The following is a 12,739-nucleotide window of genomic DNA, read 5'->3' as shown; positions in this document are numbered from 1 at the left end:
GTCTGGCTGATGTGCTTTGGGAAGAGGGGCTGTCAGCTGAAAGAAACTGGCCGGGAAATCAGTAGATACCAAATCTTGACATAAAGCAGACAAAACCCATTGAAGAACATATCTAATGCTGCATCCGCTTTGGTTTATTCCTTTATCTTGTTAATCTTACATCCTCTCTATTACCTCTTACTCTAGAGAAAAAATTGTAATGCCAACATTTCTGTGTGTTGCCCGTTTTAAAAGTGGCACTAAAGTGCCCTCACTTTGCACAGAAGTGAAAGTGGCAAATCCTAGACTACAAAACCAGTTTTCATGTATGTGGTTTTTATGCCCTTTTCAAAGGACTGTAATTTTCTGCCACTAACACTTGTTCTATGCTCCTTTTTTATTTTAAATCACCTTAAAGCGACTGTTCAGTAACGTTTCACGAAAGAGGTTCTGACTGCTGCAGTAGCACACAATAAAATAAAATGTAGTTAGATTTTTTATAAGCCGGAAACATCTGAGGGTTTTGTTTGTTTTTTTAAATGTTTTCTGCTTCAAAATATCTTGAGAGGTTTTGACCTTTCTTCGAAAAATCAACAAAAGCACGCAAACAGTCTTTGAAATGCTGAAACATATTTTTAAAAAGGTATATAATTAAAGTTGTGTTGCAGCTCCCTCTTTGCTACCAAGTTCCTGCTATGAGATTAATAAATTATTTCCTTGATCCTGCAGCTGTACCATTGCTCTATTCTAGTCTATGTGTATAGCACTCTGTTTAAAACCTCTTGTTCTAATAACTCTTTTGGAAGATAAAAGTCATAACTCCTCAAGGGCAGTTGCAATTACATTAGCAATTTGTCAGTAGTGATCTGCTTGAACAACTTTCCTCACTGATGCAAATACCTAAGTTATTTACCAAATAAAAGTTGTTATTTTTCCTCCTTGTTGTCTGAATCTCTACAGCCCCAAGACGGCTATCGGATGGTGCAGCAGTTCCAGTTCCTGGGATGGCCCATGTACAGAGACACTCCAGTTTCTAAACGCTCCTTTTTGAAGCTCATCCGCCAAGTGGAGAAGTGGCAGGAAGAATATAACGGGGGAGAGGGACGCACAGTTGTACATTGCTTGTAAGTACTGGAAACAGGAGAGAGAAAGCAAGGGAATATTGTTACAGAATTTGTGCTAGATTTTAAAAGATTTGTGAAGAGGCATCTGTCTAATCTGGAAGTGGATAAATAATACAACTGCTCATTTAAAAGCTTTGAATACAAGAGGAATTGTATGATTTTTATGTAGATTCATGAGTTTCCCTCTCTGTCCCTTGGTAGACCCCTATGAAAAGATGATGGGTACAAGTTAGCTCTATTTTATATAAAGGTGTCCAGTGTCTTTTGCAAATGGAAAAGATGCATATTTAATCAGAGTAAATCAAAATTGTACCTTCCAAACAACATACCTTTTATTTCCACAGATAAGGGCTGTAGAAATAAGTAGTATAGAAGGGATGATTCCTCTTCCAGACATAAAGCACAGCAGTAAAAGTGGCATGACAGACCAGTTATGATGGTCCTGTATTACCTTACCTTTCTCTAATAATGGTATATATTTTTGTTCTCCGGTGACCTTTGTGCTCCACTGATGCAGGCTCTCATCCACTCTGCGACCGTCCTTCTTTTGATACGGCTTAATACTTGCACATGCTGTTTGCCCTCAGCAGTAGCCAATCTTTTGAGACCAAGTCTTCGATGCTTGAAGTTGTATCCCTCTTCCTCTAAACATCTGTTTAAAGATGTTGCCATGATGGAGAAGGGACATGCTAACAGGAAAATCACTCTAATGCACTTTCAAAAGTTGGGACTCAATGTTAGAATGATGGAGAAGATCTAAGAGTGTATTAATAATTCCCACTATCACTGACCTTGAACAAGTCATTGCTCTTCAGTTTCCCCATCTGTAGAATGGGGATAATAATACTTTCATCAAAGGAGCATTGTGCGGTGTGATTAATTAATGTTTTGAGATCTTTAGCTGAAAAGACCCTTTTGAAGTGCAAATTACTGTTATCTCTGAGGTGGCTGATGATATTAAATAGTTGTACAACATCACACATGCGTCACTGGCAGGCAGTGAATAAAGAAAAAGCTCTAATATAATCCTTTTAAATGACTTTATTTTAATTAAAATTCTCAAAGAGTCCCACAATATCAGGCAATGTTTTGGCAGCAGAGAGCATTCTTTTCGTACTGCCTGGATGTGACAGATGTGCGACGTTGTATCTCCCTTTGAAAATCAGCCATTTATGAAACTGGTTTGAAAGACCTGCTACCTAACTAGTCTGCACTCTGGTAATTATTAAGGTTTATTATTTTTGGTGAAGCACAGCCTAAAGATTCTGATTAGAATAGCTGTAGAAATAATGTTTCCAGAAAGAAAGAGATTCTCTGGAAGATTAAAAATAGCTGGGGATGAAGTATTATTAAATACTGTATTTGATCATGCATATGAACATTTGTGCCTAGCTTCTGTGTTAGCAAGTCACTTCGGGTTCTCATCCTCTGATACTGTGGATGGAGGGTGAATACCTACACTTTTAAAAGTAGTCATTGCCAGGCAGCCGGCTCCTCTGCCTGCTGCCAGGGGGCAAACGCACCAGCCAGGGGAATATCACAGCACGACCTAGTGCCATGCTAAAGGTGGAGCCACCAGAAGGGCTCCTACAAGTGAGACTTTTGGCACTTGTGCTCTTCCTCTGAAATGCCTTTGGATCCAGGAGGAAAGCACCAGGATTTGGAGTAAAAGAACTCAAAGATCCACTTTCTCTAGAACACTTCCAGGCCTGATGCTCATTGCAACCTCGTGCGTTTGCAGTGCAAAGGGGTGTTGAACTGAATCTAAAAGTACCTTGTCCTTATTTTAGCATCCTCTTTGTGCTGTCTCAAGTGTTCACTGAAGGACGCTGCAAAACTCAGCCATTCAACTCCCTCCAGGCTTTCAGCCTGCTGAATTCTGAATCATAGGTTTGAGATCTTTCAGCCTATTAATTCCAATTTAAAATCGTGTTCTGCCTAAAGTTCAGCAGCCTTCAGGGGCAGGAATGTTCTGTGGTTTCTCCCTACTGGAACTCATGTCTTCTATAGCCACCCCTGGTGCTGTATGAACTTGTAACATAGAGTCAATTGTAACTGAGCCATTTTATCACTTTTATTGTAGGAATGGAGGTGGCCGCAGTGGGACATTTTGTGCAATCAGTATCGTTTGTGAAATGCTTCGACATCAGAGGGCTGTTGATGTATTCCATGCTGTGAAGACACTGAGGAATAACAAGCCTAACATGGTGGACCTTCTGGTATGAGCTTTTTAACTGCACCGCTAAATATAAAATGTTCCTTTTTCTCAGAAGACTCAGTAAGATTTCCAGGATTTGCAGTGGGAGTTGTTCACAAAGCAAGCAAGTCATTTTCAAAGGGGATAATGAAGTCACTTCACTTGTAAAAGTATTTTTACACTACTTTCTTCCCAAGGAGACTTTGTCTCTGTTCATTTGAATTTTTTAAGAGTTTTACACTTTCAGCCGAACATCCTTATTAATTTTCTTTTCTAGCAGGCTGAGCCAAATGGAGAACAGCCCTTGCATGGTAGAAATAATAGTTACGTAAAATGAAATGCCAGATTTCCAAATTATATATTTTATAAATAGCTTAATCGCCTAATATGTATCAAAGCCATGAATTTCAGTTTGACATCCAGAATATTGCATTTAATTATGGTTGGTCTATCTCATAGAAAGATTAAAGAAATTCAGAAACAAGGGGCCATGTGCAATTATTTTCCTAGAGAGTGTTTTATGAGCTTTTTTTTTAAAATGGAGAATTGCTGAAGTGCCAGCTGCTATGCCAGAAGAGCTGCAGAACAGCTTAAACAAGCAGGTTCCTACACTCCAGTGTGTAGTTCTGTACTTGGAGATGGGTGTAAAGTGATAACCTATTCTGAGGCCTGAGTTATAAAAGACACTGTTTTACAATGTCCTGCTGTAGAGGTGACTGCTTAAGAGGCAGCTGTATTTGATTTAGCATCATAGGCAGGAGGAAGCAGCATCAGGGCAGCTTCAGGGGTGCTAAACCAATCATCTGAACTAATTTTGCAAGCTCTGGTTAAAAAAGTTTGGGTCATATTCAACATCTTTTCTACAGAGTGCCCAGGGTGAGGCAGGAGGCATCTCACAGAGCTGGTCCAGCCTCTTGGAATTTTGGGAGAGATCCCTCTCTCAGATAAGCTACTGAGATATGGGTGTGAAACACAGTGGAGAATGGGCAGAAAGCAGGAATTTCTTTTGGGAAGAGTGAAGCTTTCAGGCTCATGTGTAGATGGGTGGGGTTAACCACTTCCCCACCACATGGATCACTGCACCTCATCTGTCCCATAGAAGAATGGCTCCCACCACGTCCTCCATCGCAGTGCTCTCATCTAGCCTAGCTGTGAAGTCCCAGACCCTCCCCTAAGCCCTGCTCTGGCCAGGCTCATGGAAAAAAGCCAGATGTTGCCAGCTGTGCAAAGCAAGGAGGGAGTTTACAAGCAGCACCACAGGGCCTGTGGAACTGTGAACCTTGTATCGGTGAGAAATTATCAAGGTTTCGCAGTGGCAGGTGGGTTGGCTCCTCTTCCTCTAGTTTATATTCTCAGGAGAGGAATCATCATGCTGAGAACCATACATTTTTATTTCCTAGATATTAAGAAAAATGTCCTACTTCTTCATTCAGGTAGTGTAGTTTGGATAGAGGCCTGCTGTTCTCCATTCTCCCAGAGCTTAAGTCCACAGAACTCACTGATCTCTTATTCATTTGTTTTATAGAAATGAAAAGAAAATTATCAGTGTGAAGATGTACAGTTGAAGAAAATGCTCTCTATAAATTCCCATTTGTGACAGTTCTCCAGGTATAGATTTGTCAGGCAGCTGTCTCCATTTTTGAGCAGAGAATTTTTTTAATCAAAAGCTAAATGTATTATTTTAGAATATAAAAACAGCTTTTAGTAAATTGAGGATGGTATTGAGAATGTCTGGATGGCATTGAGAGTCCTTGTAAGGCCTTTTCATTAGGAGATTTCAAAGCACTTGTGAAGGAGATCAGTACTGTTTTCCTTATTTTACAAACAGACAACAAAAGCAGGGGACAATCAGGATTTTTCCCATTACCATGTAATTTGCTGGCAAAGCAGGGTTAGAACCACATCTCTTTGGTCTTGGTCTGCTACTTTGTAGAAACAAATATTTAAATTAGCAAGGTTTCAATTTCCATGCAGATTGTTTCATGGTAAAAGGGAATTGGGGACACTTGAGTTCTTTTCCTGATCCTGTTACCATCTTTATCCTTTATGACCTTATATGTTAATGTGTCTTTGCCTCAGTTTCCATATCTGAAAAATGAGAACAATAATATTCATCTACCTTTGTAAAATTTTGTGGTAAAAGATGAAGTGCTCAGAATTATAACAGTATTTCACAAAAATAGTTTCAAGACTGCTTTATCAATACCTGTTATGCACTTTCTGACTAGGTGAAGGGCAATCTTTACAGTCCATACTTAGACATTCACCTCTTAATTTCATTGAAACCTTTGGTTTTCCTGCAAGTGCAAAAATCTGAATGCCACATCCATGCAATATGGAAATCTATGAAATTCTTCAGCCATCATACAAAGGTGACAGATGGTATTACAAAATGTCTATTACAGAATGCCCAAAGCATTTTGTGATAAATGTTATTGGACCTACCAATAGGTGTCCTAGAAAAAAAAAATTAAATATACCTCTCTGAAGCTAGCTAACGCAAAAAGACTTTTAATATCCACCATCAAGTGAATAATAAAAAGGTAGAAAGGACACACATGAGTGAACACAGTGGGAAATAATATATGTCTGGTCTTTAAGACAGGTATTTGGTTTACTAAAACTCACAGTTATTCTGCTGGATCAGTAAATCAGCATAAAATGAGCATGGAAAAATGGAAATAGATGAATGGCTGATCTGTTGTTTTGATCTGTTGTGTAGTTATAGAATAATTTTCATTTATTTAGAAACATATATGCAATAAAATCAGAAAAGGAACCATTTACATAATACTCCTTTCTTTCCTCTCTTCTTTTTTATTCTTTTCTCATTCTGAAGAAGACAAAAGCAGTTTATGAAACCCTGCAGGATCTTAAAACCTCACATACAACTCTTCATAACTTAGGTGATATGTGCACCAAAGATTTGTTTTCTTCTGAAGTGACAGCTCTCAACAAAAGAACTTAGAAATTGTCCATGCTTGTTAATGGCTTTTTGATTGTTGTAATATTATTTGATCTCTTGCATGTTAAGGTGGACTCTCTTCTCAGCTAAAATGTGATCCAAAATCACAAGTACAGGCCAAAAGAGTTAATCCTTTAAAATGTTTGCTTCAGTGAAAAGGAGAATATATCTGAAGTGTAATTGTAATCTTCCTACTTGCGATGTTGGGAAGGTGAAGGCTGAGTGCTGTCAGCTAGTTAAGTCTGTTGTTGTTCCTATATGATAGTACATGCTTAGTTATCTTTTATTAATGGATTAAAGTGCATAAGACAAAGAGGCATTTCAGTGGCAGAAATAGTCATAAAACTGTCAGATATTTCCAAACTGAATTTTTAGAAGCCAGAGCCCTTGGATTCAGGGAAGACACACCTACTATTTCTTTCAGCTTTTTTGTTTAATTTAAATGTTTGTAGTATTGCTAAATATTGCGAATAGCAAGAATGAAAACGGAACAGGGGTATGTGTGCGCACACAAAACTGAAGTCATCAGTGACTGCATCATCTAAAGTTGCAGAGTGGACGAAGGTCAGTCAAAAGTATTGGCCTCTGTACCGCTGAAGATGTGAAGGGGGCGAAGTCACAACCCTTCGTGTCTGAAGGATGCAGACTGGATTTGCATGCCACGGAAAGGGGATTTCCCTGGGACCTGCCCAGTTTCCAAGCAGTTGCAAATAAAACCAGCAGGTCTGTGTTTGAAGCACAGGGTTAGCACTGGAAAATTTAGCCTGGGTAACAGAAGAGACATCAAGAGCCTAACTTATGCATCACCATTAATTGCTAAAAATCAACTGGAATTAATCCAATTAATTTAGGCCAGGACTGATCTGACAGGCCTATTGCACTGGGAGAGGACAGTATTTTGGTGTGGGTTTGGGCTGCATGTAGAGGAGGAACAGTAAGCAGCTCTTGCCCTGATTTGTAGCAAATGTATGAATGACATTAAAATAGAAGTTATGATCTGGGAAGTACTAGACACTGGTTCTATTTTAAGATAAACATTTCTAGGGAGGAATTTCAATAACTCCAATTCTGGTGAAGTGCTACGTGAGCATTTTGACAGATGACAGAACAGTCGCAAGTCAATTTACTTACGTATAGTCAATTTTTCTCATACAAGTGTATTAAAGTAGCTAAATGTGCATCTAATATGAGCAGTACCATAAATTACTGTGTGTAGTGTCTATTGTCTGGTTAATATAAAGATTTTCTTATCTGAATACAAATTGGATTTGCAAACTGGTTCCTATTGACAACAGCTGATAGTAAATAATTTTAACAGAAGAGAAATATTGATCCCCTTAATTAAGTTACTTCAATAACTGACTTTTTGTGGTTTTCTTTTGATTTTTCAGGATCAATACAAATTCTGCTATGAAGTGGCTTTGGAATACTTGAATTCTGGCTGATTGCATAAACAGCATAGACAAAGTTCCTCCTTTCACCACCACAAACAAAGCAAGTCACTTCACAATATCTGTGTAAATGAGATGAAGACTTCTCAGTGTTATGCTTATACTGCTTTGTATAATTGGCTCTTTTTAAGAGCCCAAAAAGTTGTTTATAAAACTGCTTGCACTGCCCGTTTTCCACTCTAATGCCGCTGCTTGACACCCATATGAACATACACCAAACCACATGGCAGTTGTTGAACACTGTATTCATACGTAGCCATTGATGTGGTGAAGCAGCATAGTCCTCTGGTAAATAAGAAAGCACAATTATATTCTTATGAAGGAATTTGTACTTTTCTGTTATATTTCGTTGCCTGTGATTCTCAGTTATTGTCACAGCCTAGTGTACATTTCTGTTCTGTGGAGAATGCTGTCTGGCATTTTGATAATATATGATTTTAGTTACATTTGTATTCTAACACGTGCATAATAAATGAATCATACATAGCTTATCTGAACTAATGGAAAGACATGTACCAAATCATGTTAACTTTGTTGAGTTGTAATTTCTATCCACTTTGTACCATTTCAGAGAGAGAATCTTGATAGAAATACAGTTAGAAAATGCAAAAGACAGGATGCTCAAATTAATATATCCAAAGCTTTTTCATTTGTTTATATTGTAAATATTTTTTGATTTCATCAAATTATTTATTCATTAAAATGAATTTTTTTGTGAAGCACAGTGAGTGACAATCATTTTTATTAAGCCCTGGAAATGCTTACTGTATGATAGTGTAAACATTTGTTTACCTTGTATGGATTCTCAGCTCAATAAATAATTACATACATGATAAAATCTTGTTTAATATCTCTTGGCATCTGAGTGCCTTCAGCTAAGCGTCTTTTCAGATTAATTCTTGTAAATACTGAGCTACCTCCAGAGCATGTTTATTGTGTGATCCAGTGTTAATCCAGCCAATACCAAGGTGTGCCGTGCCAATATATATAAAGAGGTGACTTGTGTGTTTAAAGACGCATGGGCACAAATGCAGAACCTGAAAGTTGCCCTGCTGCATGAAGAAGAGATTATGTTTGGCTTACAGTATTCAGTCTTGTCACAGCATTCCTCTGCAGCCCTAAGCATGCCTTGCCATTCACTTTGAGTCTGCTGCTGTGAAAGGGGTGATGGTGCATTTGTTCTTAGGAAGAATGACTGCTGTGAGGGGGAAGTAATTCCTCGTGTTATGGATACCAGTACTAGAATGACTGGGGGGATTAAAAAGTGAATAAAACTGCTGTGGTACTAGGGCTGTTACCAGTACTGCCAGTGGACCGGTTTACACTACTAAAGCTCTTGCCTGTCCTGAGAATGGGTCTACTGCACTTCCCATGGCCTTTGGATGGTTCCCCTTTCTGCCAAGCACTTACCAGTGTCTGAACAGGCTGGGACTTGCCTCATGTTCATGGATGCAGGAAGCACAGCAACAAAGCAGCAAGAAAGGGGAATGAGCCAGCAATGGCTTGCTGCACTGTCCACTGGAACTGCAGATCTTTCTCTCACCCAGAAGTGTCAAGGAGACATTGCAGACAGAGCAACTGCTCAATACTGAGGCCTTCCAAAGCTATATGGGAAACCCCATGCAAGGAAGCGGCAGACTGCACAGTGTTTCAACTCTTAAAAAGATCCTTTTAATGCACTAGCCATCTGGAATGAGGGCAGTATCTATATAAATGTATTAGTCAAAATGTTTTGAAAATTTCTAAATCTAGAGATCCAGCTTGGACATAATGACTCACAGCTTGTCAACTGCCAGTTCAAAACCACTACAAAATTCCAATCTAAAGACACGAGGATAGGCTTCCTCTGGAGCTGGAAAGCATCTCTTTTAAAATTGCTTTAAAATGTAGCTGGCAGGTACTGGCCATTGCTATAAATTGCACAGAGGTACTGAAGAACTTAGGAAAAACAACCCCAGCTCTGAGAGAAATTATGGTCCTTGGATAAACCCTGTAGAACTTCAGCCTGTTGCAGAATATGCTCTGATTCATTTGGAAACCCTAAGGTTAGGAAACAAAATCCATACCTCTAACATCATATTCTTCACAACCAGCTTGACAGGCCAGGTATGCCAGCCAAGCATGCTTCTTTGTAATAATTGTGGGACACTAAAAAGTTGGGTTACATGATCTATTTATTGAAATATGCCTGTATGTGTCCAGTATCTCCTGATGCTTTAAAAAGTATAAGTAAGATGGATAAGTGTGCTGAAGGAACCCTAGGACAAAAGGTGACGCAGGCAATATGATCCCAAATATGAATGACATTTATTGAAATGCAGCAAGAATCATGGCAATCTCTCCCAAGGACGGACACTGCCAGTGTCTGCCAGACATTATTTCAGCTGCTGTACTCTTGGAGACGTACTTTGCACAGGTAGGTCTTTGGGGATGAGAGGGGGAAAGGAGACAAGGAGGAGAGAGTTCTGCAGTGTTTCTTATTGTTTTACTGATATTACTTTTTTTCTTGTTCTTCTTCAGACATAGGCATAGTCAAACCCATGTTACAGAGTTAGTGTGATGTTGTCCCAAAAGGCATTCTGTGAACTACAATGCCTTAAAACTGGAGCCAGCTAAAGAAAGCACACCAAGCAGCTTTGTGTCCTCACTCACATACTACAGCTATCAGTCAAAACAAATGATAGAGAAATCCAGGCTTAGGTAAAACAATATTTTGTCAAGAGGAAAAAACAGATGAGGACTTCAGGAGTTATGAATAGAGAAAACATAAGGAATCAGGAGCAGAAAGAAGAGATGAACGTGGGGGACAGGTATTCAAGAAGCAGCATGGAGCTTATGATAGTTACCTGGAGGGTGGCATTTTAGAGGAGACAACAGAAAGAAAACAGCAGTGACAGCTACTTTAAGTTTTCGTAAACCAACTTCCCTTTTTAGAAGAAAGTTACACAATTACAAGCCCAGTACAGCTGCAGAACTTAAGGAGACATCAGCCCTAGATTGGGAGGAACAGAGGAAGGGATGTCTTCTTCAATCTCCAGTATATGAGGTACATAAATGAATAAAGAGATACTTTGAATGGTTAGTGTTATGGGTTTGTGTGGCACGGGGGTTTTTTTTGGTAGCAGGGGAGGGGCCGCAGGGGTGGCTCCTGTGAGAAGCTGCTCGAAGCTTCCCCGGCTCCAAGTCGGACCCGACTCTGGCCCAGGCCGAGCCCATCAGTGACGGTGGTAGCACCTCTGGGAGAATGGATTTAAGAAGGGGAACCTGCAGTGAGTGGGGGGAGTGGGATGTGAGAGGAACTCCTCTGCAGACACCGAGGACAGTGAGGAGGAAGGAGGGGGATGAGGGCTTGTCCCTGCAGCCTGTGGTGAGACGGCAGGCTGCCCCCCCCAGCCCATGGAGGGGAGTGGGGGAGTGGAGGCCCCCCAAGATGGCCGTGACTCCATGGGAAAGCCCGCGCTGGAGCAGTCTGTGACTGAAGGACTGCAGCCCATGGAAAGGACCCACCCCAGGGAAGTTTGGGAAGAGCTGAAGCCCACAGAAGGGACCCACATCAGGGAAGTTAATGAAGAACTGCAGCCCGTGGAAAGGACCCACGTTGGAGAGGTTCATGGAGGACCATCTCCCGTGGGAGGGACCCCCCGGTGGAGCAGGGGCCAAGTGCGGAGTCCTCCTCCCCCCGAGGAGGAAGGAGCGGCAGAGACCAGGTGTGGGGAGCTGACCCCAACCCCCATCCCCTGTTCCCCTGCGCCGCCGGGGGGAGGAGGTGGAGAGAACCAGGAGTGGGGTTGAGGGCTGGGGGGAAGGTGTTCTAAGGTTTGGGTTTACTTCTCAGTGTCCTTGTTTTGTTTTGATTGGTAGTCAATGAAATTGATTTTGTTTCTTCCCCAAGTTGAGCCTGTCTTTTGCCCATGACCATCAGTGATGAGTGATCCCTCCCTGTCCTTATCTCAACCCACGAGCCTGCCTTTGTATTTTCTCCTCATCCTGACGGGGGCAGAGGGAGTGAGCAAGCGGCTGCTTGGTGCTTTGTAACCGGCTGGGCTGAAACCACGACAGTTAGCCATATGTATCACACAACTCATCATCTCTCCGGGATTTGAAGTAGTGATTTTTGCTAAGCTATTCTGAAAGAGCAGCAATGGGATGGTGAGCAAGGTGATTGCATGCAGGTATTCTGTATCTTTTTAACAGCAATGCTTCGGACAGCTTCCTGGGCTTTTTATCAGCAAAATGAGTATCACCAGCAGGATAGCGTCACAGAGTACTCACCCAAAGCTTAAGGACTACATATAGTAAGATTAAAAAAATAAGCATAGAAAAAACTTCCTACCTAGCTGTACACAGTGTGGCTCAGAAGGGTCCCCGTGCCACAAAGACTTGATCTGAAGCTATGGAGCATCAAGACCACCTTCATTTTGGATTTCTTCTTCAGCTGGTTAGGGCTCATCTTTAATATCTCTGAAATGTTTGCTGCTTGTTTCACTGTAGGTGGGTGTTCTCCCAAGTCTAACTGCTTAGTAAAGGAAAGTAAGTGATTTGAAAGTTTACTTGAGGTTCTACAGCCTCATTAGTTTTCTGATTCAAAGGTAGTTTGGTTGCTCTGCCTCCCAGAGTAGCTTCTCCATGTAATTGTGCATTTGCCTTCAGAAACAGTGAGGTATGTAGGCAGATCACTGTAACAGAATGATTCGTCTTATCATTTTACATTTATTGTTGGTTTTACACTTATTTTATCAACTTGGAGCTACTTGGAGCTTTTTGGAACTACAAAATCTCGTGCAGCCCATATCTGATGCCAGACACTCAGCTTTATTAAAAGAAAAATAAAATTAGGAATAGAAGAAAAATATACAGCTTAATTCTGTTGTTTGATGCTTGTTAAAGAAGCCAATGACTGCTGTCATTTTGGGGGCAGAGTACCAGTAAAACCCAACAGACCATGTGAAAAATAAGGCTGTTTCTATTGGAGCTCATTTGTTTGTTTGTTTTTCATAGCCTAGACCTTGTCTATATGGTGAAA

The 12,739-nt window shown here is 40.6% G+C and overlaps 1 protein-coding gene across 10 annotated transcripts in view; it reads left to right on the top strand.

The window, feature by feature from the left end:
* The window catches only part of PTPRM (protein tyrosine phosphatase receptor type M), a 502,188-nt gene extending 493,753 nt beyond the window's left edge, over positions 1–8,435 (top strand). For all 10 annotated transcript variants that reach the window (XM_075023029.1, XM_075023027.1, XM_075023025.1 and 7 more), the window contains 3 exons: positions 940–1,103; positions 3,187–3,322; positions 7,657–8,435. In XM_075023029.1, coding sequence (XP_074879130.1) covers positions 940–1,103; positions 3,187–3,322; positions 7,657–7,710 — 354 coding nt within the window. In that variant the 3' untranslated portion in view covers positions 7,711–8,435. The remainder of the gene's footprint in view (positions 1–939; positions 1,104–3,186; positions 3,323–7,656) is intronic.
* Positions 8,436–12,739: the final 4,304 nt, after the last annotated feature.

The sequence above is a fragment of the Buteo buteo genome, chromosome 3, assembly GCF_964188355.1.
Source record: "Buteo buteo chromosome 3, bButBut1.hap1.1, whole genome shotgun sequence".
NCBI classification, from domain to species: Eukaryota; Metazoa; Chordata; class Aves; order Accipitriformes; family Accipitridae; genus Buteo; species Buteo buteo.
Note: the sequence above shows the minus strand (reverse complement) of the source record. Positions and strands in the feature narration are given on the sequence as shown.